Source organism: Ascaphus truei, chromosome 19, assembly GCF_040206685.1.
Source record: "Ascaphus truei isolate aAscTru1 chromosome 19, aAscTru1.hap1, whole genome shotgun sequence".
In the NCBI taxonomy this organism is placed as follows: Eukaryota; Metazoa; Chordata; class Amphibia; order Anura; family Ascaphidae; genus Ascaphus; species Ascaphus truei.
This window is the reverse complement of record NC_134501.1, coordinates 34234476-34260393: the sequence shown is the minus strand read 5'-3', so window position 1 is coordinate 34260393 and position 25918 is coordinate 34234476. Positions and strand designations below refer to the sequence as shown.

Here is a 25918-nt window from a genome sequence, read left to right as displayed (position 1 = left end):
ACCTCCATGCTGAACATAGAACAGCGGAAGGTATGTAAGGCGAAGCCCCTGTCAGAGAACCAGGCGATCCTGTGACTCGGGCCAGTGATGCAAAGGCGGCTTCTCAAATGTTGCTCTGTTACGAATAACAGAGCAACCGGCTTCATTTTAGGAGCTAAGAACGCCTGCCCTGCAGAGACTAAGTCAGAGGCGAGGTCCAGGTTCTCATTTTAGAACGTAGCTAAGGTTTTTGGCCGAAAAGAGGACTAGGAAGCCGGGTGAATTCCCGGTCAGGGTAAGCCTTCCGAAGCAGGCACCCTGTACCTATTTTAGCCCAGATTTCACCCCCAGCGCCCCAGTAAGTGTGTATTTTACCTGTATCTTTGTATTTCACTGTGTGTACGCGGGTTTAGCCGCATAAACCTCATTTTTATTCCACTACTGTGTGTTACCAAGTGAATGATCCCGGTATACATGTGTTCAAAGTCCTGTACAATACCTAATAACTAATGGGCAGGTCCCTTTTTGTACTGATTGTTTGAGTCAGTCCCACTGATATTTGGTATCAGCGCCTCATTTAATTCGATGGAATCGAACTGATAAAAATCCCATTAAAATGACACGTTCTGCCCCAGCGCCTGTGATGCTGGATGCTGGGTGTTTGACGTTCCTTTTTTGCAAAGTTCCCCTTATGCATAAATAGATGTCCCCTTATTGATTGGCTCATCGGTGACCATTTTGTATCCCCGAAGTACCAGGATATCCGGGCTGAATGATATCTCCTGAATCAGTGTGCTTTTGGGACACAGTGATGTGTTGCCGACTCCTTAGCCTGCTGGGCCTCTCCCTCTGCCGGGCTCCCCCACTCCCCGGTCAACAGCCAGTGATACTACCCCCGCCACACAAACCTCAGGGCTCCGCCGGTCGCGGTTGTTAGCTGCTGACACCTAATGTGGACACCTGATGCTCTTTAACCCCTGCACAAATTCACTAACACACTGATATACATACAGACACACTGATGCACACATAGTAGTCAATCTCTGATACAGACACAGAGACACACACACACACACACAAGAAAACACACACAGACACACCGATACACACACATAGACACACAGACAAGGAAACACACAAATACTGATACACAGACACTGAAACACACATACAGACACACTGATACACACATGCAGACACTGATGCACACTGATGGACACACATAGAAACACTGATACATACACAGACATACTCATATACATCGATAGGGATACACACACAGACATACTGATACACACACAGACACACTGATATACAAACACAGACACAAAGACACTGATACACAGACACACTGAAACACACACAGTGAAACACACTGATACACACGGACACGGAAACACACAAAGATGCACTGATACACATACAGGCACACTGATACACATACAGACGCACTGATACACATACAGACGCACTGATACACATACAGACGTACTGATACACATACATACTGATACACATACAGACACACTGATTCACATACAGACACACTGATTCACATACAGACACACTGATACACATACAGACACACTGATGCACACAAACTGAAACACACACAGACAGTGATACACACAAACACGCTGATACACATAAGACAGTGATACACACAAACACACTGATACACAAAAAGACAGTGATACACACAAATACGCTGATACACACAAAGACAGTGATACACACACACAAACACACTGATAAACAGTTCAAACACAGATACTCTGTTTTTATAGAATAAATATTGTATACTGTAATTATTTCTAAATTGAGGTTCAACATTTTTTGTCATGTGTACAAAATGTTGATTTTTCTTTTTAATCACGAGCACTACTTTTTAAACCGCATTATCCCCTACCAGAGGATCTCTGCCCATATTCACTAAGTGGTGCTATTTCCATAAGACACATGCGCCATATTTACTAAGCAATGCTACTCTGTAAGCCCCTTCCAGCAAAAATGGCCCCTTACAACTCATTCAAGTAAATGGGCCACCATGCGTTTTCCAACGCTGGGAAGGTGCCTTACACAAAAGCCCCCCTTAGGAAATATGGACCTTTATTTCCCTGTGCCTACATTTAGATTGTAAGCTCTGCTGTGGGATTGAGAGGCGCAGCGCAGGCAGATCAGGACGCCCGTCGCAGGCGCGATGTTCAGACGTGGGAATGGAATATTCATGGAGCGGATGTGAGTGCGGCGTGTTCCTGAAATATTGATGGGGTGTTTTTGCACATTTAGGGCCAGCCAGCCAGCCTGCGTCCCGGGAGAGCGCTCGCTCAGTGCCGGCCACGCTGCCTTTGTGCACAGACATCCGTGGGACTGTTCAAGTCATTTGTCCAGCAAATAAAGCAATGTCATGGTATACTGACAAGCTACTGCTAGGTGTGAGAGAGAGAGGAAGATAGAGAGAGAGGAAGATAGAGAGAGAGGAAGATAGAGAGAGAGAGGAAGATAGAGAGAGAGAGGAAGATAGAGAGAGAGAGGAAGATAGAGAGAGAGGAAGATAGAGAGAGATAGAGAGATAGAGAGATAGAGAGAGATAGAGAGAGATAGAGAGATAGAGAGAGATAGAGAGAGATAGAGAGAGATAGAGATAGAGATAGAGATAGAGAGAGAGAGAGAGAGAGATAGAGATAGAGATAGAGATAGAGAGAGAGATAGAGAGAGATAGGGATAGAGAGAGAGATAGAGAGAGAGAGAGAGAGAGAGAGAGAGAGAGAGAGAGAGAGAGAGAGAGAGAGAGAGAGAGAGAGAGAGAGAGAGAGAGAGAGAGAGAGAGAGAGAGAGAGAGAGAGATAGAGAGAGAGATAGAGAGAGATAGAGAGAGAGAGACACACACAGATGGCAACCTCCTAAAACAGAAAAACGGGGAGATTTGGGGATTCTGGACAAGAAAAAGATGGCATTTCAAGGCAAACGTAGTGATTTTGATCATTGAGATGCCTATGAGAGTCGGCATGATTAATTGATTGATATACACAGGTTAATTGATTGATAGAGAGATATACACAGATGAATTGATAGAGAGATAGATTATACACAGGTTAATTGATAGATATATAGATAGATATAAAGATATACACAGGTAGATAGATAGATAGATAGATAGATAGATAGATAGATAGATAGATAGATAGATAGATAGATAGATAGATAGATAGATAGTATTTCATGACATGTGACTGTACTGAGCCTTATATTGTCCCAAAATTACTTTTATTAAGATTATGAAACTCTCACTCAGTATAAACGAGGCTGCCTCTTTTTTTACGCTGAGAGTAGGAGCGGCCAACTCCAGTCCTCAAGGGCCACTAACAGGTCAGGTGTTCAGGATATCCCTGCTTCAGCAAAGGTGGTGCAGTCAACGACTAACCAACTGATTGAGCCACCTGTGCTGAAGCAGAGATATCCGTAAAACCTGACATGTTGGTGGCCCCTGAGGACTGGCGTTGGCCGCTCCTGCTCTAAGACACGCGCCAACATTTCAGGCTGCCCCAGCAGCGAAAGGGTTAACAAACAAAATAAAATGACTAAAAACCAGAGTGCGCGGCACAGAACACGACATTACAATCCATGTCTTACCTCTCAGCGCGGGGGTCGGTCTGATGCTTCGTAGGGTTTTATTTTTTCTTCGTATGGCCATTTTGAAAAAACACGAAATTTGCTTGGAATGTCGCAAAAAATTGTCCTCCACCTCAAGTTACAAAATGCCCTCTACTTATTTCCCCCTAAAGCCGCGATCCCACCAACTCGGTTACTTGTTCCACTTTGATCATTTTTTTTTAAATATAGAATTCCAAAATGGCCGCCAAATCTGGCTCAGTGTTGCGGGCCCAAATGGATGCTGGGAATAATGCGGCCATCTTTAATTTGGCAGGAAGATTACTGCGCCCTACAAAAAGTCAGGGGAGGGCGACCCCCGGACCTTGACATAACACAGCCCAGTTTCTCCTGGTTCTCATTCTGTAAAAAAAATATGAAATAGTGAAAATGTGGGGGAATTGCTACTTTAAAACACAGATTTTTTTTTGATGTAGTCTTTCTAAGGTCAGCTGTCTATACTGTAAAAAACAAAACAAAAAGAACCCATTTGCTTTTCTTACATTGTTAAGTTCACCCCTCCACATTCAGGGCTCTACTTATCTGCCGCGGAAATTACTAAACCGCTGATCCTCTGAAAATCCCCTCTCCTGGGATAGAACAAAATGGCAGACGAAGCTCTTAATCCAGGCTGAGGAGGTCGATGCCCTCACTTGGGAGGAGACAAGCCAATAAAGAGTCAGATTGAGCAAAGCAGGGGGTTCTGGGAGAGGAAATTGCAACCCTGACGCAGCAGCGTTAAAACTGCAGTTGTTTATAAATCAGTCGGTGATATATATATATATATATATCATTTTTTTTATTGCGGGCAGTAATAATGGCACGCTCTTTTATATCACGTGGACATTACGTCGCATTGCGCCTTTAACCCTTTCGCGAGCAATGCATAGCTGGACCTTCCGGCAGACACGGGGTTAATAAAGAGCGCCCCTATTCAATTTGAGAAGCGAGATAACGCGGGGTTAACGATGCGTTAACTGCAGCCCGGCCCCTCGATGACACGACCGGGGTTGTTCCTCCGCCGGTGATATCGCAGCGACCTCTCCCGGAGACCAGCGAGCGGGCAGCGTGATCCCCAGACACGAGCAAAAAAGGGTCACGACCTTTTCAAGTACGTCATAATAGCTGCAGGCCCTTGTGATGCCCTGAGATTGTCATTTAAAAAAGGGGACATCCCAAGTAGCCGCCGGACCCAAAACAACCCAGTATGAACAATTTAACAATATAAGTGGCTTCCTTAAGTTAATGTAACCATGCTAACAGCAAAGATTTGGCTTTGTTTGTTTCTCTGGAAATTAATTACAAGCTGCGTTTTGCTTGTTGGCCTCAATCTCCAATTTTTACCTCATAGGAGTCAGCTTGTGATTTTGGGAGTGTCAGTAAGAGGAGTTACCTGCCGCACAGATTATGTACGGCTACTCACTCAGGAGCGGCCCAGTGAGTAAAAGCACGGACTCTGAGAACCGTGCATCACAAGAGTCTGGTTCCCAGTGTCGGCTGCGTGTGACCTTGGGCAAGTCACTTTATCAACCCGTGCCTCAGGCACCAAAATCATTGAGTGTAAACTTGTCTGGGAAGGGACTCATGAATGCGCTGCCAAGTACAGTGCTGCCGAGTACAGTGCTGCCGAGTACAGCGCTGCCAAGTACAGTGTCAGTGCTTTACAAGAAAATTGTTATTATTGTTATGCCTGGTGTGCAATCAATCAGGAGGAGTGGAAGTGAGTTCTCCTGCAGGGATTGTCTCCACATCCCTGGGGCTTGCAAGAGATGGAGGCGCTGACACCGTGAGTGAGAACCTGTCCTGTTCTCCCCAACACCGGCGGAGACTCAGATCTACTGTGAGCCAGCAGGTATGCACCACATCACACCGTGTAATGGCAGAATCTCCCAGAGAGGGTGGGGGGGGGGGGGGGGGGGGACACCGTTACAAAAGTTAAAAAAAAAGAGAAGGCTTCGACTGAGCCACCTGTGCTGAAGCAGGGATATCCTGAACACCTGACATGTAGTGGCCCTTGAGGACTGGAGTTGCCCACGCCTGGTGTAAGTACTGTACACCTTGTAAGAGCCATTCAAACAGAGACCGGTCCGGGAGGGGGGAAGAACCCTTCCAATACCCATGATCCTCCTCACCTCCTCCGCGGAAATATCTTTCTTTGTGATATCAAGAAGGCTCCTGTTCCCCGTCAGTAAGTCCTCTTCTGCTTCGATAAGGATACTGGGCAGGCCCAAGTTTGGCTTCGGGAATCGTTCTTCCTAACATCAGATGTGCGACAAACAGGCGATTACGACTTACAGAAAGGCGGGGAAATCGCCATTTTCAGATTATTAAAGTAATTTTAGGTGTTTTTTTTTTTTACTACAGAAACCTTTCAAAAATAAATCCCATCTCTGGCACCCAAACAAATTATTTTACCTAAAAACATTGTGGGGCATTATATATTTTTCAATAAACAAATCTTTTTATTGTGTGTATGTGTATGTGTATGTGTGTGTGTGTGTGTGTGTGTGTGTATATATATATAATATTTATTTGGCTGAGTGTAGACCTGCTAGTTATGTCACTGCACCTGCTGTTGTCACGGGAACTTCTGTCGTCTTAATGAGTGTGAATGGCTGCGGCCATTTTAACCTCCCAGGGAGGCAAATTCTCAGTGACTTTGCACACCTGGCCACATTTTGCACTTAAATATAGGTATCCCTGTAGTCTCTCGACTGGTGCTGGACATAGGTACTTCCAGGTACTTAGATTGTAAGTTATTCAGGGCAGGTACTCCTTTTCCCAATGTTACTTTTATGTCTGAAGCGCTTATTCCCAGTTTGTGTTATGTTATTATGTCCCGTGTATTACTGCTGTGACACGCTATGTACATGTATTATATATATTACTATGTCCTGAGTATTACTGCTGTGACACGCTGTGTACATGTATTATATTATTATGTCCCGTGTATTACTGCTGTGACACGCTATGTACATGTATTATATATATATTACTATGTCCTGTGTATTACTGCTGTGACACGCTATGTACATGTATTATATTATTATGTCCCGTGTATTACTGCTGTGACACGCTGTGAACAGTACATGTATTATATTATTATGTCCCGTGTATTACTGCTGTGACACGCTGTGTACATGTATTATATTATTATGTCCCGTGTATTACTGCTGTGACACACTATGTACATGTATCTATCTATATATTTCTGAAAGCGTCCTATGTGTCTTTGTCTGTATGTGTCTCCCTAGCGGCAATCACATTGGACCTTGGGCCAGGCCAATGAGATTGCTCCCTTGGGCCGCCCGCCCCCGCACACCTCTCATTGGCCTGAGGCGGAGTCACGAGCCAAAGGTCACACACACACACACACACACACACACACACACACACACACACACACACACACACACACACACACACACACACACACACACACACACACACACACACACACACACACACAAATACACACCTCCCCCCCCAAAAAATAAGTACAACACTCCCCCCGTCTCACCCCTGTGGACTTGCCCCCCTCTCTCAACCCTGTGGACTTGCCCCCCCCCCCCCAACTGTCACCCCTCTGGCCCTCCTCAACGGCCGGCTGCCCTTGACCACCCACCCTCTCACCCCTTCTCCCTTCCCGGCTCTGGCCTGCAGCAACAGAGCCACCCCCTATCACCATTACGGCCCCTTTGCTACGCCCTTACCCCACGCGGCACTTTCCGCCGCGGGTCCTCTAAAACGAGCACGCTGCCGGCGGGGAGGGGTGGTTTCGGGGAGCAGAGGGGTCTGGCGGCCAGAAGGGGTCTAGCAGTCAGGTTCCCCGCTTCGGGTCCGGTGGCCGCGCACGGTAGGCGGAGGTACAGCCACTGGTGTGCCACGTGGTGCTCCCGCAGGGGGAGCACAGGCACTTGCGTGCTCCGAGCGTTAGGCCCGCCCGGTCCCGAGGCGGGAAGTGGAGCGGCCAGCCATGTGGCACCCCCCCCCCAACAACACCCTCTATCAGCACACGTACCCCACATCGCCGCCGCCAGACAGCAGAAACAGAACACTATCACCACCCCTCCTGCCACCACTCTGCGGGACCTCACAAACAGCCCGTTCCCCGCCCTCCCCTCTCTTTCTCCCCCCCCCCCTCTCCTCTCTTTCTCCCCCCCCTCCCCTCTCTTTCTCCCCCCCCCTCTCCTCTCTTTCTCCCCCCCCTCCCCTCTCTTTCTCCCCCCCCTCCCCCATCCCCCATCCCCTTTCTCCCCCCCCTCTCTTTCTCCCCCCCTCTCTTTCTCCCCCCCCTCTCTTTCTCCCCCCCCTCCCCTCTCTTTCTCCCCCCCCCTCCCCTCTCTTTCTCCCCCCCCTCCCCTCTCTTTCTCCCCCCCTCCCCTCTCTTTCTCCCCCCCCTCCCCTCTCTTTCTCCCCCCCTTCCCCTCTCTTTCTACCCCCCCTCCCCTCTCTTTCTCCCCCCCTCCCCTCTCTTTCTCCCCCCCTCCCCTCTCTTTCTCCCCCCCCTCCCCTCTCTTTCTCCCCCCCTCTCCCCTCTCTTTCTCCCCCCCCTCCCCTCTCTTTCTCCCCCCCCTCCCCTCTCTTTCTCCCCCCCCCCTCCCCTCTCTTTCTCCCCCCCCTCCCCTCTCTTTCTCCCCCCCTCCCCTCTCTTTCTCCCCCCCCTCCCCTCTCTTTCTCCCCCCCCCTCCCCTCTCTTTCTCCCCCCCCCTCCCCTCTCTTTCCCCCCCCCTTCCCCTCTCTTTCTCCCCCCCCCTCCCCTCTCTTTTCCCCCCCCTTCCCCTCTCTTTCTCCCCCCCCTCCCCTCTCTTTCTCCCCCCCTTCCCCTTTCTTTCTCCCCCCCTCCCCTCTCTTTCTCCCCCCCCTCCCCTCTCTTTCTCCCCCCCCCCTCCCCTCTCTTTCTCCCCCCCCCCCTCCCCTCTCTTTCTCCCCCCCCTCCCCTCTCTTTCTCCCCCCCTCCCCTCTCTTTCTCCCCCCCTCCCCTCTCTTTCTCCCCCCCCCTCTCCTCTCTTTCTCCCCCCCCTCCCCTCTCCTCTCTTTTTCTCCCCCCTCCCCTCTCTTTCTCCCCCCTCCCCTCTCTTTCTCCCCCCTCCCCTCTCTTTCTCCCCACCTCCCCTCTCTTTCTCCCCCCCTCCCCTCTCTTTCCCCCCCCTCCCCTCTCTTTCCCCCCCCCCTCCCCTCTCTTTCCCCCCCCTCCCCTCTCTTCCCCCCCCCTCCCCTCTCTTCCCCTGCCCTCCCCTTTATTCCCCCCCTCCCCTCTCTTCCCCCCCCTCCCCTCTCTTCCCCCCCTCTCTTTACCACACCACACCACCCACCTCTTCTCCCCCCACACCACCCCACCTCTTCTCCCCCCACACCACCCCACCTCTTCTCCCCCCCACACCACCCCACCTCACAATTTTTGAACACCAACTACATCCTATCATTTCACGCATTTACATCCCGGGCAATGCCGGGTATATCAGCTAGTTATATATATTACTATGTCCTGTGTATTACTGCTGGGATGCGCTATGTACATGTATTATATTAGTATGTCCCGTGTATTACTGCTGTGACACGCTATGTACATGTATTATATTATTATGTCCTGTGTATTACTGCTGTGACACGCTATGTACATGTATTATATTAGTATGTCCCGTGTATTACTGCTGTGACACGCTATGTACATGTATTATATTATTATGTCCTGTGTATTACTGCTGTGACACGCTATGTACATGTATTATATTATTATGTCCTGTGTATTACTGCTGTGACACGCTATGTACATGTAGTATATAATTTACTATGTCCTGTTTATTACTGATGTGACACGCTACGTACATGTAGTATATATATTACTATGTCCTGAGTATTACTGCTGTGACACGCTATGTACATGTATTATATTATTATGTCCTTTGTATTACTGCTGTGACACGCTATGCACATGTATTATATTATTATGTCCCGTGTATTACTGCTGTGACACGCTATGCACATGGATTATATTATTATATCCCGTGTATTACTGCTGTGACACGTTGTGTACATGGATTATATTATTATATCCCGTGTATTACTGCTGTGACACGCTATGTACATGGATTATATTATTATGTCCTGTGTATTACTGCTGTGACACGCTATGTACATGTATTATATTATTATGTCCTGTGTATTACTGCTGTGACACGCTATGTACATGTATTATATTATTATGTCCCATGTATTACTGCTGTGACACGCTATGTACATGTATTATATTATTACAGTATGTCCTGTGTATTACTGCTGTGACACGCTATGTACATGTATTATATTATTATGTCCTGTGTATTACTGCTGTGACACACTATGTACATGTATTATGTTATTATGTCCTGCGTATTACTGCTGTGACACGCTATGTACATGTATTATATTATTATGTCCTGTGTATTACTGCTGTGACACGCTGTGTACATGTATTATATTATTATGTCCTGTGTATTACTGCTGTGACACGCTATGTACATGTATTATATTATTATGTCCTGTGTATTACTGCTGTGACACGCTATGTACATGTATTATATATATTACTATGTCCTGTGTATTACTGCTGTGACACGCTGTGTACATGTATTATATTATTATATCCCATGTATTACTGCTGACACGCTATGTACATGTATTATATTATTATGTCCCGTGTATTACTGCTGTGAAATGCTATGTACATGTATTATATATATTACTATGTCCTGTGTATTACTGCTGTGACACGCTATGTACATGTATTATGTTATTATGTCCAGTGTATTACTGCTGTGACACGCTATGTACATGTATTATATTACTATGTCCCGTGTATTACTGCTGTGACATGCTATGTACATGGATTATATTATGTCCTGTGTATTACTGCTGTGACACGCTATGTACATGTATTATATTACTATGTCCCATGTATTACTGCTGTGACACGCTATGTACATGTATTATATTATGTCCTGTGTATTACTGCTGTGACACGCTATGTACATGTATTATATTACTATGTCCCGTGTATTACTGCTGTGATACGCTATGTACATGTATTATATTACTATGTCCCGTGTATTACTGCTTTGACACGCTATGTACATGGATTATATTATTATGTCCAGTGTATTACTGCTGTGACACGCTATGTACATGTATTATATTACTATGTCCCGTGTATTACTGCTGTGACACGCTATGTACATGTATTATATATATTATTATGTCCTGTGTATTACTGCTGTGACATGCTATGTACATGTATCATATTATTATGTCCCGTGTATTACTGCTGTGACACGCTATATACATGTATTATATTATTATGTCCCGTGTATTACTGCTGTGAAATGCTATGTACATGTATTATATATATTACTATGTCCTGTGTATTACTGCTGTGACACGCTATGTACATGTATTATGTTATTATGTCCAGTGTATTACTGCTGTGACACGCTATGTACATGTATTATATTACTATGTCCCGTGTATTACTGCTCTGACACGCTGTGTACATGGATTATATTATAATGTCCCGTGTATTACTGCTGTGACACGCTGTGTACATGGATTATATTATTATATCCCGTGTATTACTGCTGTGACACGCTATGTACATGGATTATATTATTATGTCCTGTGTATTACTGCTGTGACACGCTATGTACATGTATTATATTATTATGTCCCGTGTATTACTGCTGTGACACGCTATGAACATCTATTATATTATTATGTCCTGTGTATTACTGCTGTGACACGCTATGTACATGTATTAAATTATTATGTCCTGTGTATTACTGCTGTGACACGCTATGTACATGTATTATATTATTATGTCCTGTGTATTACTGCTGTGACACGCTATGTACATGTAGTATATAATTTACTATGTCCTGTTTATTACTGATGTGACACGCTACGTACATGTAGTATATATATTACTATGTCCTGAGTATTACTGCTGTGACACGCTATGTACATGTATTATATTATTATGTCCTTTGTATTACTGCTGTGACACGCTATGCACATGTATTATATTATTATGTCCCGTGTATTACTGCTGTGACACGCTATGCACATGGATTATATTATTATATCCCGTGTATTACTGCTGTGACACGTTGTGTACATGGATTATATTATTATATCCCGTGTATTACTGCTGTGACACGCTATGTACATGGATTATATTATTATGTCCTGTGTATTACTGCTGTGACACGCTATGTACATGTATTATATTATTATGTCCTGTGTATTACTGCTGTGACACGCTATGTACATGTATTATATTATTATGTCCCATGTATTACTGCTGTGACACGCTATGTACATGTATTATATTATTATGTCCTGTGTATTACTGCTGTGACACACTATGTACATGTATTATGTTATTATGTCCTGCGTATTACTGCTGTGACACGCTATGTACATGTATTATATTATTATGTCCTGTGTATTACTGCTGTGACACGCTGTGTACATGTATTATATTATTATGTCCTGTGTATTACTGCTGTGACACGCTATGTACATGTATTATATTATTATGTCCTGTGTATTACTGCTGTGACACGCTATGTACATGTATTATATATATTACTATGTCCTGTGTATTACTGCTGTGACACGCTGTGTACATGTATTATATTATTATGTCCCATGTATTACTGCTGACACGCTATGTACATGTATTATATTATTATGTCCCGTGTATTACTGCTGTGAAATGCTATGTACATGTATTATATATATTACTATGTCCTGTGTATTACTGCTGTGACACGCTATGTACATGTATTATGTTATTATGTCCAGTGTATTACTGCTGTGACACGCTATGTACATGTATTATATTACTATGTCCTGTGTATTACTGCTGTGACACGCTATGTACATGGATTATATTATGTCCTGTGTATTACTGCTGTGACACGCTATGTACATGTATTATATTACTATGTCCCGTGTATTACTGCTGTGACACGCTATGTACATGGATTATATTATGTCCTGTGTATTACTGCTGTGACACGCTATGTACATGTATTATATTACTATGTCCCGTGTATTACTGCTGTGACACGCTATGTACATGTATTATATTATGTCCTGTGTATTACTGCTGTGACACGCTATGTACATGTATTATATTACTATGTCCCGTGTATTACTGCTGTGATACGCTATGTACATGTATTATATTACTATGTCCCGTGTATTACTGCTTTGACACGCTATGTACATGGATTATATTATTATGTCCTGTGTATTACTGCTGTGACACGCTATGTACATGTATTATATTACTATGTCCCGTGTATTACTGCTGTGACACGCTATGTACATGTATTATATATATTATTATGTCCTGTGTATTACTGCTGTGACATGCTATGTACATGTATCATATTATTATGTCCCGTGTATTACTGCTGTGACACGCTATATACATGTATTATATTATTATGTCCCGTGTATTACTGCTGTGAAATGCTATGTACATGTATTATATATATTACTATGTCCTGTGTATTACTGCTGTGACACGCTATGTACATGTATTATGTTATTATGTCCAGTGTATTACTGCTGTGACACGCTATGTACATGTATTATATTACTATGTCCCGTGTATTACTGCTGTGACACGCTATGTACATGGATTATATTATGTCCTGTGTATTACTGCTGTGACACGCTATGTACATGTATTATATTACTATGTCCCGTGTATTACTGCTGTGACACGCTATGTACATGGATTATATTATGTCCTGTGTATTACTGCTGTGACACGCTATGTACATGTATTATATTACTATGTCCCATGTATTACTGCTGTGACACGCTATGTACATGTATTATATTATGTCCTGTGTATTACTGCTGTGACACGCTATGTACATGTATTATATTACTATGTCCCGTGTATTACTGCTGTGATACGCTATGTACATGTATTATATTACTATGTCCCGTGTATTACTGCTTTGACACGCTATGTACATGGATTATATTATTATGTCCTGTGTATTACTGCTGTGACACGCTATGTACATGTATTATATTACTATGTCCCGTGTATTACTGCTGTGACACGCTATGTACATGTATTATATATATTATTATGTCCTGTGTATTACTGCTGTGACATGCTATGTACATGTATCATATTATTATGTCCCGTGTATTACTGCTGTGACACGCTATATACATGTATGGCGCTATAGAAGGATGAGAAAGAAAATGTCACCAGGCGCTCCTGTAGGTGTCTTAGCCGTACAGTAATCTACAGCACTAACATAGGAAATATATATAAAACAGGAATAAACAGACAGGGACAGATCGCTGCCCAACCCTCGCTGGACCTTCCTTGATGATCCTCTATTCGTAATGGTTTGGAGAAATCAGGGAGCGCAGGACACCGATGAATATATATATACAGTGGTTGACAAATCCCCAAAAAATCTACTCGCCACACAAAAAAAATCTACTCGCCACCTAGTACCAAACGTGTGCTGCTTGGGCCAATATTTACTCGCCCGGGGGTTAAATCCACTCGCCCGGGGCGAGCAAATGTATAGGTTTGTCGAACACTGCATATAAAACATGGAACATTGAACAATAGTGCAACACGGTGTGCATAGTGATACCTCTCAAATGGAAAAAGAGAGATGTAATAAACATACAATCATGCATGTACCATGAAACAGAAAGGCACTAAGCCTTGTAAGTGGTAATCTCAGCAGGTCACACAGATATGCATATATCTGTGTGTGTAACACCCGCACACTGTGTCACTAAAATGATGCACCCAGCACAATAAAGAGAAAACTGAAACCAGATGGATAAGAACAGTGAACTGTATTCACAACGGGGGAAAAACGGGAAAAAAACCAAATGACAGGCAATGGGAACTCACAAGAAAGCCCCATGCACGGGCATAGGATGCGGCACGATGCTATCCGGGAGTGGAGTGAGAACCAAATTGTGACAAGCTGTCACAGAGGGTCCGTTGTGCTGGCGTCTCCTCTGGTGTGCGCGTCACTGTTCTTCCGGGTTCTCCTTCCTCTCGCGATAGTTCCGCCGCACGTGATGGCTTTACAGTCCCCGGATGCAACTGCGATCAAGCCGCAAGTACCAGAGACTCAACGCGTGGAAGCTTCCGCGTTTCGCTGGTCGCTTCGTCAGGAGTCAATGGTAACTTGCTATTGGCTGATGATTATTTATGACGTGACGCATCCAATCACTGCATAGTCTTCCGTGCATGTCTAATCAACTTACAACAATAACTAGTCCTCTATAGTGGCCCTGTGTGTTCACTACATAGTTACTTAATCCTGTGTTACAGCCAACATTAAAAAAAGACAACATTTAACTTTATTTAGACAAACATATTATGCCTCATTAAAACCTAGCCCATATGGACGGTTCCTAGGAGTGAGAAACAAAAAAAAACAATATTAAAATACATTCAAAGACATTGTAACTGTTTTATCTAATTAGGAGGAGAAAAAAGAGACTCATCTCACAGAAGGGTAACTTACCAAACAATCCTAAAAGAAATTATTATATAAATTAATTACAGATCTAAGTATATTTTAAAAAATTGATGTTTATTAATTTTTTTTATAAATATGCACATAGCAATAAAACAAGTTATAAAAATGCAGTGATATCTATATCTATATTAAGACCATGAGGTTCGAGTGTCTTTAATTTGAAAATCCAGAAACTCTCTCTCTGGATGAGTCTTTTTTCTCTGTCTCCCCCTCTCCAATGTTTCTCGACACACTCAATTGCCTTATATTTTAAACCAATTGGGTTTGCATTGTGCATCATTAAAAAATGTTTGGGAACACTGTGGGTAAGCAGTTTTTTTCTTGATATTACCTATGTGTTCAAGAATACGAACTCTTAGTGGTCTAATTGTTTTCCCTACATATTGGAGGCCGCAAGGGCACTCCAATAGATAAACTACAAACTCTGTTCTGCAATTCGCAAATTGTTTCATTGGGAACACTTCCCCTGTTGTTTTTGATTTAAACTCTTTTTTTATCAGTAGAGGCAAAAGTACAGGCCTTACAGGAAGTACACTTAGAGAACCCTTTTGGTTTATTTAAGCCAACCATCTTTCTGATTTATCTTAAAAGCACTTGGGGCTATTTTTTTCTTCAAATTGGGAGCTTTTTTAAAAATTATTTGTGGTCTTTCTTCCAGAGATTTCCCTAAAACCGGATCCTCTTTTAAAATATACCAGTATTTGTTTATGATGTTTTTTATTTCTCTCGCCTTTCTATTATAACTTGTTATAAATGCGGTCTGAAAGTTTTTTTGATTTCATATCTTAATTTTTGGCTGAAGGAGAGTATCGCGATCGATTTTATTTGTTCTTTGTAGGGCTGATGAAACTATCGATGCATCATATTTTCTATCTAGCAATGTTCTTTCTAATAATGCTGCCTGACAAAGGTAATCACTGTCCTTACTACAATTCCGTTTAATACGCTTCATTTGTCCAAAGGGGATATTGCGTATCCACCCTGGAGGGTGACAGCTGGATTTCAAAATGTAATTATTTGCATCCACTGATTTGAAGAAGGTCTTAGTATGGATTTTTTTCATTTTCAATAAAAATGGCAAGATCTAAAAATTCCACCATTTTCTCACTATACTTGGTGGTAAAGTGAAGATTAAGATTATTTGTAGTAATATAATCCAAAAAGCGATTCAAATTTGGTTAATCTCCTCTCAAAATAAAGAAGATATCATCTATATATCTATGCCAGAGGACCAGGTCCGCACCAAATGGCTTCCGGGACCAGATATTATCTGATTCCCAGATACCCATAAACAAGTTGGCATAGCTAGGTGCGAACCTGGTCCCCATGGCCGTATATAGATGATATCTTCTTCATTTGGAGAGGAGATGAACCAAATTTGAATCGCTTTTTGGATATGATGCATCGATAGTTTCATCAGCCCTGGAAGAAAGACCACAAATAATTTTTAAAAAAGCTCCCAATTTGAAGAAAAAATTATCCCCAAGTGCTTTTAAGATAAAACAGAAAGATGGTTGGCTTAATAAACCAAAAGGGTTCTTTAAGTGTACTTCCTGTAAGGCCTGTACTTTTGCCTCTACTGATAAAAAAGAGTTTAAATCAAAAACAACAGGGGAAGTGTTCCCAATGAAACAATTTGCGAATTGCAGAACAGAGTTTGTAGTTTATCTATTGGAGTGCCCTTGCGGCCTCCAATATGTGGGGAAAACAATTAGACCACTAAGAGTTTGTATTCTTGAACACATAGGTAATATCAAGAAAAAACTGCTTACCCACAGTGTTCCCAAACATTTTTTAATGATGCACAATGCAAACCCAATTGGTTTAAAATATAAAGCAATTGAGTGTGTCGAGAAACATTGGAGAGGGGGAGACAGAGAAAAAAGATTCATCCAGAGAGAGAGTTTCTGGATTTTCAAATTAAAGACACTCAAACCTTATGGTCTTAATATAGATATAGATATCACTGCATTTTTATAACTTGTTTTATTGCCAAGTGCATATTTATAAAAAATTTAATAAACATCAATTTTTTAAAATATACTTAGATCTGTAATTAATTTATATAATAATTTCTTTTAGGATTGTTTGGTAAGTTACCCTTCTGTGAGATGAGTCTCTTTTTTCTCCTCCTAATTAGATAAAACAGTTACAATGTCTTTGAATGTATTTTAATATTGTTTTTTTGTTTCTCACTCCTAGGAACCGTCCATATGGGCTAGGTTTTAATGAGGCATAATATGTTTGTCTAAATAAAGTTAAATGTTGTCTTTTTTTTAATGTTGGCTGTAACACAGGATTAAGTAACTATGTAGTGAACACACAGGGCCACTATAGAGGACTAGTTATTGTTGTAAGTTGATTAGACATGCACGGAAGACTATGCAGTGATTGGATGCGTCACGTCATAAATAATCATCAGCCAATAGCAAGTTACCATTGACTCCTGACGAAGCGACCAGCGAAACGCGGAAGCTTCCACACGTTGAGTCTCTGGTACTTGCGGCTTGATCGCAGTTGCATCCGGGGACTGTAAAGTCATCACGTGCGGCGGAACTATCGCGAGAGGAAGGAGAACCCGGAAGAACAGTGACGCGCACACCAGAGGAGACGCCAGCGCAACGGACCCTCTGTGACAGCTTGTCACAATTTGGTTCTCACTCCACTCCCGGATAGCATCGTGCCGCATCCTATGCCCGTGCATGGGGCTTTCTTGTGAGTTCCCATTGCCTGTCATTTGGTTTTTTTCCCGTTTTTCCCCCGTTGTGAATACAGTTCACTGTTCTTATCCATCTGGCTTCAGTTTTCTCTTTATTGTGCTGGGTGCATCATTTTAGTGACACAGTGTGCGGGTGTTACACACACAGATATATGCATATCTGTGTGACCTGCTGAGATTACCACTTACAAGGCTTAGTGCCTTTCTGTTTCATGGTGCATGCATGATTGTATGTTTATTACATCTCTCTTTTTCCATTTGAGAGGTATCACTATCCACACCGTGTTGCACTATTGTTCAATGTTCCATGGTTTATATGTATTCATCGGTGTCCTGCGCTCCCTGATTTCGCCAAGCTATAGAAGGATGGCAGAAGGAGCAGCTCAGTGTGTAAAGACACAGACTGATACCAACAACACTGAGTGTGAATCTGGTTCAATTCCCGGTGTCAGCTCCTTGTGACCTTGTGTAAGGCACTTTATCTCCCTGTGCCTCGGGCACCAAAATCATAGATTGTAAGCTCCATGGGGCAGCGACTGGATCTGTAACATTCCTACGTACTGAGCACTGTCATTGTGAAGCATTTTGAATCCCATTGGGAGTACAGTGCTATATTAAATAAAGTTGTTATTATAGAAAGAAATACATTTTCAATTGTATGTCCCCTAGCCTGCAGCTTATCACACACAGCACTTTGTTTATTGGGTACAGCTGGTCTGGCAGTGTGTGTGTTGTGTAGTCTATGTGCTAGATAGGTACAGACGGAGAGTATGTTATTGCCAGAATAAAAAAAATGGTAAGGGATTGTTATAAAAAAGAGACATTTATTTTTAAAAGACAAGTAAAGCAGATTGGACCTTTAAAAAAACCTTGTTAAAAGTATTATATGTAAAAAAAAAAAAACAGGGAATTGATGGGGGAAATTAAAATGGAGAATCTTTTTCACGTGAGCGCTGGTGAGCGCTGGTGAGCGCTGGTGAGCGCTGGTGCAAATGGTGCTTACCAGTTTGGACTGAGCATGGGTTAAATCTTCTAACACTTCGGCCGTGACTTTGCCTGCGATGGCGGAGGTGATGGACAGTTTGATGTCGCTGAAAGAACAAGTTGAGAGGGATTTGTATTTTAAAAGCAGGTCTGCAACCAGAGAATGGTGCATAAACGTGGCCGTTACATAAACGCGGCCGTTACATCGACGCGGCCGTTACATAGACGCGGCCGTTACATAGACGCGGCCGTTACATAAACGCGCCCGTTACATCGACGCGGCCGTTACATAGACGCGGCCGTTACATAAACGCGGCCGTTACATAAACGCGGCCGTTACATAAACGCGGCCGTTACATAGACGCGGCCGTTACATAGACGCGGCCGTTACATAGACGCGGCCGTTACATAAACGCGGCCGTTACATCGACGCGGCCGTTACATCGACGCGGCCGTTACATAGATGCAGCCGTTACATGGACGCGGTTGTTACATCGACGCGGCCGTTACATCGACGCGGCCGTTACATAGACGCGGCCGTTACATAAACGCGGCCGTTACATCGACGCGGCCGTTACATAGACGCGGCCGTTACATAGACGCGGCCGTTACATAAACGCGGCCGTTACATCGACGCGGCCGTTACATCGACGCGGCCGTTACATAGATGCAGCCGTTACATGGACGCGGTTGTTACATCGACGCGGCCGTTACATCGACGCGGCCGTTACATAGATGCAGCCGTTACATGGACGCGGTTGTTACATCGACGCGGCCGTTACATCGACGCGGCCGTTACATAGATGCGGCCGTTACATGGACGCGGTTGTTACATCGACGCGGCCGTTACATAGACGCGGGCGTTACATACTAGATGCGGCCGTTACATCGACGCGGCCGTTACATAGACGCGGCCGTTACATGGACGCGGTTGTTACATCGACGCGGCCGTTACATCGACGCGGCCGTTACGTAGACGCGGCCGTTACATGGACGCGGCCGTTACATGGACGCGCCCGTTACATGGACGCGGCCGTTACGTAGACGCGGCCGTTACGTAGACGCGGCCGTTACGTAGACGCGGCCGTTACGTAGACGCGGCCGTTACGTAGACGCGGCCGTTACGTAGACGCGGCCGTTACATGGACGCGGCCGTTACATGGACGCGCCCGTTACATGGACGCGGCCGTTACGTAGACGCGGCCGTTACGTAGACGCGCCCGTTACGTAGACGCGGCCGTTACATCGACGTGGCCGTTAGAGAAACGTGGCCATTACACAGACGTTGCCATTACACAGACGCGCCCGTTACATCGACGTGGCCGTTAGAGAAACGTGGCCATTACACAGACGTGGCCATTACATAAAGGTGGTCATTATACACGTGGCCAGGGTAGGGTCAGAGGGGGCAAGGCCTGATCTGACAACCCCAAATGCCCAATGAACGGGACGGAGCTCGTGACTTCCACGCTGCGCGGCCCCATATAGGAGCAGCAGCGTGAACGCGGGAGTGAGAGGGAAGGAATGTGTGTGGGGGGGGGGGTCTGGAAAGCAAGCAAGCATGTAGAAGGTAGGCAGGATCACCCGCTGCCCCCTCTATCAACCCATGTCTCCCTCTTCCCCCTTCTGTCACACACTGTCAACTACTTCCCCACATCTCCCACTGTTACCTGCTGCCCCGTCACCCACTGCCCCCGTTACCCAGAGTTCCCCTGTTACCCACTTCTCCCATCAATCATTCTCTGTCCATGTCACCTCCTCCCCCCCATCTTTCCACCCTCCCGTGTGTCACACCTGCTCTCCCCTCCTGCGTGTCACCCCCTCTCCCTCCTCCCCCAGTGTATATCGTGGTCTGGTTATACTCTGTCAGTGTATGGTGCGATCAGGTTATACTCTGTCAGTGTATAGTGTGGTCAGATTATACCCTGTGGAGCAAGAAGGAAGTAGGACAATCCTGAAACCATTTCTTGCTAGACTGGATTCTCTCCTCAAACCCCAGCAGAATCCAATCCTCTGGCATCCTTCCTGACATTTTCAGTGACCATGCAATAGTGTACTGTGTAAGGAAAATTAAACCGCCCCAATCAAGCCCTAAAGTTCTCCTCACTAGAACATTTAGAAACTTTAACCCACAACAGTTTCTGGATGACCTTACCAACTGCCCGTGGCACAGAATCGATTTAATTCCTGACCCTGATTCTGCGCTGGACTATTTCCAATCCGAGTTCCTTAAACTCTGTGATACTCATGCTCCACTGCGCAGGATAAGGGTATGGGGGGGGCACCTTCCATGGGTTACAACTGACCTTATAGCACTCTACCAGCTCAGGGATGCCTTGTGGAAAAGCTACAAAGTAACTGGCACTACCAAGGATCTCAATCACTACAGATGCCTGCGGAACATGTGCACAAGGCAAACAAGGCACGCAAAAGCACAATATTACTCTGACAATCTCCTCCAGAATACATCAAACCCAGCTAACTTCTGGAAGGTTATCAACAATATATTCCAGCCTTCTAACCATCAACAACCAAGTAATATCTCTAAGGGGGATATTACTCTGACAAACCCCACCGACATTGCAAATTCATTCAATGATTACTTTGTGGGGTGTGCTACTAACTTACTAGCGAAATGCAACCCAAACCACAAACCTGAATCTCATTCTGGGAGTACCCCTACAGTCCCACCCCCTCCCAACACTGCCCACAACTTTCAATTTGGCCCAGTATCCGAAGAGGAGATTACACAAGCGCTTCTCAAATAAAAACGAAGCAGCCAATGTGGACCTGACTCACTACAATCTAGGTTCCTACGACTTGGTGCCCCAGCCTTTGCCAAACCAATTGCTTCCATAGTTAACTCTATCCTGTCTGCGGGCCATATCCCTAAGACCTGGAAAGCTGCCAGAGTTGTCCCAATCTTCAAAAGTGGGGACAAAAACACTGTCTCAAACTACAGGCCAATCTCCCTTCTCCCAATCCTATCCAAAGTTATGGAAAAATGTGTCCACTTCCAATTAAGTGATTACTATAACAAGACAAATTTCCCTAGCCAATTCCAATCTGGCTTTCGCCCCAAACACTATACCGTAACTACTCTGCTAAAAGTTTGCAATGAAATCCAGTGTGGAATGGAACGGGGTCAAGACACTGGTGCAGTATTCTTAGATTTTGCAAAGGCTTTTGATACTGTTGATCATGCTATCCTGCTTAACAAACTCCAGAGCTCTGGAATAGGGAAGCATGCTTTAAACTGGTTTCAGTCCTACCTATCAGGTAGATCCCAACATGTGTCCATCTCTGGCTCTAACTCCAACCCCCTGGATATCACCTGTGGCGTCCCGCAAGGCTCTGTTCTGGGGCCCCTACTCTTCTCAGTGTTCATCAATGATCTTCCCATAGCTTGTCAGGAAGCCTCAGTACACATGTATGCAGATGACACAATCCTATTTGCACACAGCCACAGCCTCTCTGACCTTCAACACATACTTCAGTCTGACTTTTTGAGACTCGAAAACTGGATTTCCCAAAACAAACTGTTTTTAAACACTGACAAGACTGTAACAATGGTATTTGGGACCAAGACTAAATTTTTAAAGCTTCCAGCGACTGAGCTCCAGATTAGAACCAACACTAACACCACCCTAACTCCTGTCACTAGTTTTAAATACCTGGGCTTATGGTTTGACTCCCACTTGACACCCTCTACAATTCAATTTGTCGTTTTGTTCTCCAATGCAACTATAACACACATCACTGCGAAATGCTCAAAGAACTAGATTGGTCATCACCCGAGTCTAGGCGCAAAATTCACCTTTCCTGTCTTGCCTTCAAATTCTTTATGGGCAAGCTACCCAGCTACCTGAACAAGCTTCTCACCCCTACCACATGCAGCACCTATCACCTGAGATCAGACTCCAAAAGACTGTTCATGGTCCCAAGGCTCAACAAAGTATCCGGCCGCTCCTCCTTCTCTTACCGTGCACCCCAAAACTGGAACAACTTACCAGAGACTATTACATCCACCACCAGTTTAAGTTATCTAAAATCTAAGGCTGTCACACATTTTAATCTGGTCTGTAACTGTTTCATAAGCCCATTATTTGGTATATCCCTGTATACCTTTCCTTTCTAAAAAGATGTCCAACCTTTTTTTGAACAAATCTATTGCATCTGCCATCACAGTCTCCATGGGTAATGAATTCCACATTTTAACTGCCCTTACTGTAAAGAACACTTTCCTTTGTTGCTGGTGAAATCTCCTTTCCTCCAACCTTAAGGGATGCCCCCGAGTCCTTTGTACTGCCCTTGGGATGAATAGTTCTTTTGAAAGCTCCCTGTATTGTCCCCGAATATATTTGTATATAGTTATCATATTCCCTCTTAGACGCCTCTTTTCTAATGTATATACATCTAATTTAGCTTGCCTCTCCTCATACGTTAAATTGTCCATCCCCTTTATTAATTTGGTGGCTCTTCTCCGCACTCTCTCTAGTTCCATAATGTATTTTCTAAGGAGTGGTGGCCAAAATTTTACTCCATATTCAAGGTGTGGTCTTACTAATGCTTTGTAAAGGGGCATAATTATGTTTACTTCCCAAGCATCCATTGCCCGTTTGATGCAAGATAAGATCTTGTTTGCCTTTGCAGCTACTGCATGACATTGGGCACTATTGCTAAGCCTGCTGTCTACAAGCACTCCTAAATCATTCTCCATCAAGGATTCCCCCAATTTATCCCCATTTAATTTGTAAGTCGCCTTTTTATTCTTGCATCCCAAATGCATAACCTTACATTTATCTGTATTAAACCTCATCTGCCATTTACCTGCCCACGTTTCCAGTCTCTCCAAGTCCTTCTGAAGAGAAATTACATCCTGCTCTGATTCTACTATCTTACACAATTTAGTATCATCAGCAAAGATGGAGACTTTGCTCTCGATGCCAACCTCAAGGTCATTAATAAACAAGTTAAAAAGCAGGGGTCCTAGTACTGATCCGTTAGGTACTCCCACTCTCAACTTTAGCCCAACCTGAAAAAGTTCCATTTATGACAACCCTCTGTTGTCTGTCCTTTAACCAGTTTTCAATCCAGGTGCATACATTTTTACTATTGAAAAAATGGTGATATTGAGCGCGCAGTCCCTCCAAATAATTCCCCCCTCGGCTGTCCGGTTGCACCCCGCAGCTCACAGTCTCCCGTGATCAGCGGGGCACGCTCAGCAAACAAAAGAACCAAAATAGGACATCTATTTATCATTAGAAATTTGTTAATGACTTATTAACATTTATTGGGTGTTTTTTGTTTACATTTTTGTGTAATTTTATGAGTCCATAGGCGCATATATACATATACCCCTTGGGACTACCTTTACATGTCCATATGTTTCTTTTAACAACAATATTAATTATAGTAAGGGGTTCTTTGTGTCCCCATCTACCTCTAGAAGTCCTGCGAGTTTTACTCTGATCCCTAGGGGTTAATATAACAAGCTGCGATGGTTCACTTGTTTATTTACTCACTTTATCAATATCTTGTCTTTTTGAAAAAATATTTTTTTAATTTCTTTTATATTATAATATTTTTAAGTAATATGGACCAGATAAAGGAATTGATACATTGGGTCCTGCGAGCCACGCTCTGACCCAATTGTATTCTTAGCAAGCTGTGATGTTTTAACAAATAATTATATTTATTCTATAACATCTCTAGCTAGGTTATGTATTTATCTTTAGAAATTTATTAAGCAATTATTACATTTCGTTATTATTATATATATGTTTTTATGTGTGGTGATTGGTTTCATTTTTGTAATTTGTATCTAGTGTATACTTTGTATGTAAAATGGTTCATGATTGGAGGGTTGAATTGCTGTAATCAGACAAGGTTTCTCATTGGTGGATGTAACAACCATTTGAGGTATTTAAAGGCGTCTATGAGAGTCTATGACCACACCCTGATGAAGTGTCATTTGACACGAAACGCGTTTGTGACGTCATTACGCAGCGCTGCACGTCCGTGACGACGGTCTGATTGTGTTGCTGCCTGAGCCCAGCTATACCACGAGGAGTCTACACGGGAGAATTAGAGCGCCCAAGGTCTGGTTTTTTCCATCTTACATTCCCAGCACCTTCTCCCTTCTTGTTACAACTAGGATTTGTGTGATTTTGGGTGTCTGCACCCTTACACTCCACGAGGCGTGGGCTCTATTGTATTATCTATTAGTGTCATTTCAGACAGCTTTGATTTGTATGTTCCTGGTATGTGTGTGTTTTTATCATAAACTATCCATTTATGATATAAAATATATGTATTCATTTCGGCTTTTCTTGGTTTCATTTCATGCGCTCCTATTTTTGTTCTTTTGCATATATTTTTACCCAGTCCAATTTTCTTTATTTTGTACACCGACCTCTTGTGTGGAACCGTATCAAAAGCCTTTGCAAAATCTAAGTAGACCACATCAACTGCATTACCCTGATCTAAATTCCTACTTACCTCCTCAAAGAAACAAATAAGGTTAGTTTGGCAAGATCTATCCTTCATAAATCCATGCTGACTATTACTAATAATTTTGTTTTCCATTAGGTATTCCTGAATATTATCCCGTATTAAACCTTCAAGTAGTTTCCCCTCTATTCTATTCTATTCTATTCACCCGTGATTTAAGTTTTAAGTGTTTTTATTTGTTCTGAATTTGTGTTACCGCGTCGTATTTTGCATTACATTAAAGTCTTTATTATTTTCTGCCCAAGGGCAGTTTTAGTGGTAAGAGTGCTGGGAGCGGTTACTTATTGGCACCCTTCAAAGCCCAACTACCTATTAGGAGGTGGGGTTACTAAACCCTCAATATATTTTCGGTCTTGTTGTGCAGCTAACTGGGATCTTTGTTGGAGAATTTCTGTCTCCTTGTATGTGTCTGTTTGTTATCATTATCCCTTTTGCACCGACTGTTATTATACCACTTATGATTTACATGATTATGTGGTGAGCG

At 43.6% G+C, this 25918-nt stretch overlaps 1 protein-coding gene across 1 annotated transcript in view; it reads right to left on the bottom strand.

Moving 5' to 3' along the window:
* The window catches only part of LOC142470156 (capping protein, Arp2/3 and myosin-I linker protein 2-like), a 154497-nt gene extending 150819 nt beyond the window's left edge, over positions 1–3678 (bottom strand). The window contains exon 1 of the mRNA XM_075577110.1: positions 3613–3678. Within this exon, the coding sequence (XP_075433225.1) occupies positions 3613–3673 (61 nt within the window). The 5' untranslated portion in view covers positions 3674–3678. The remainder of the gene's footprint in view (positions 1–3612) is intronic.
* Positions 3679–25918: the final 22240 nt, after the last annotated feature.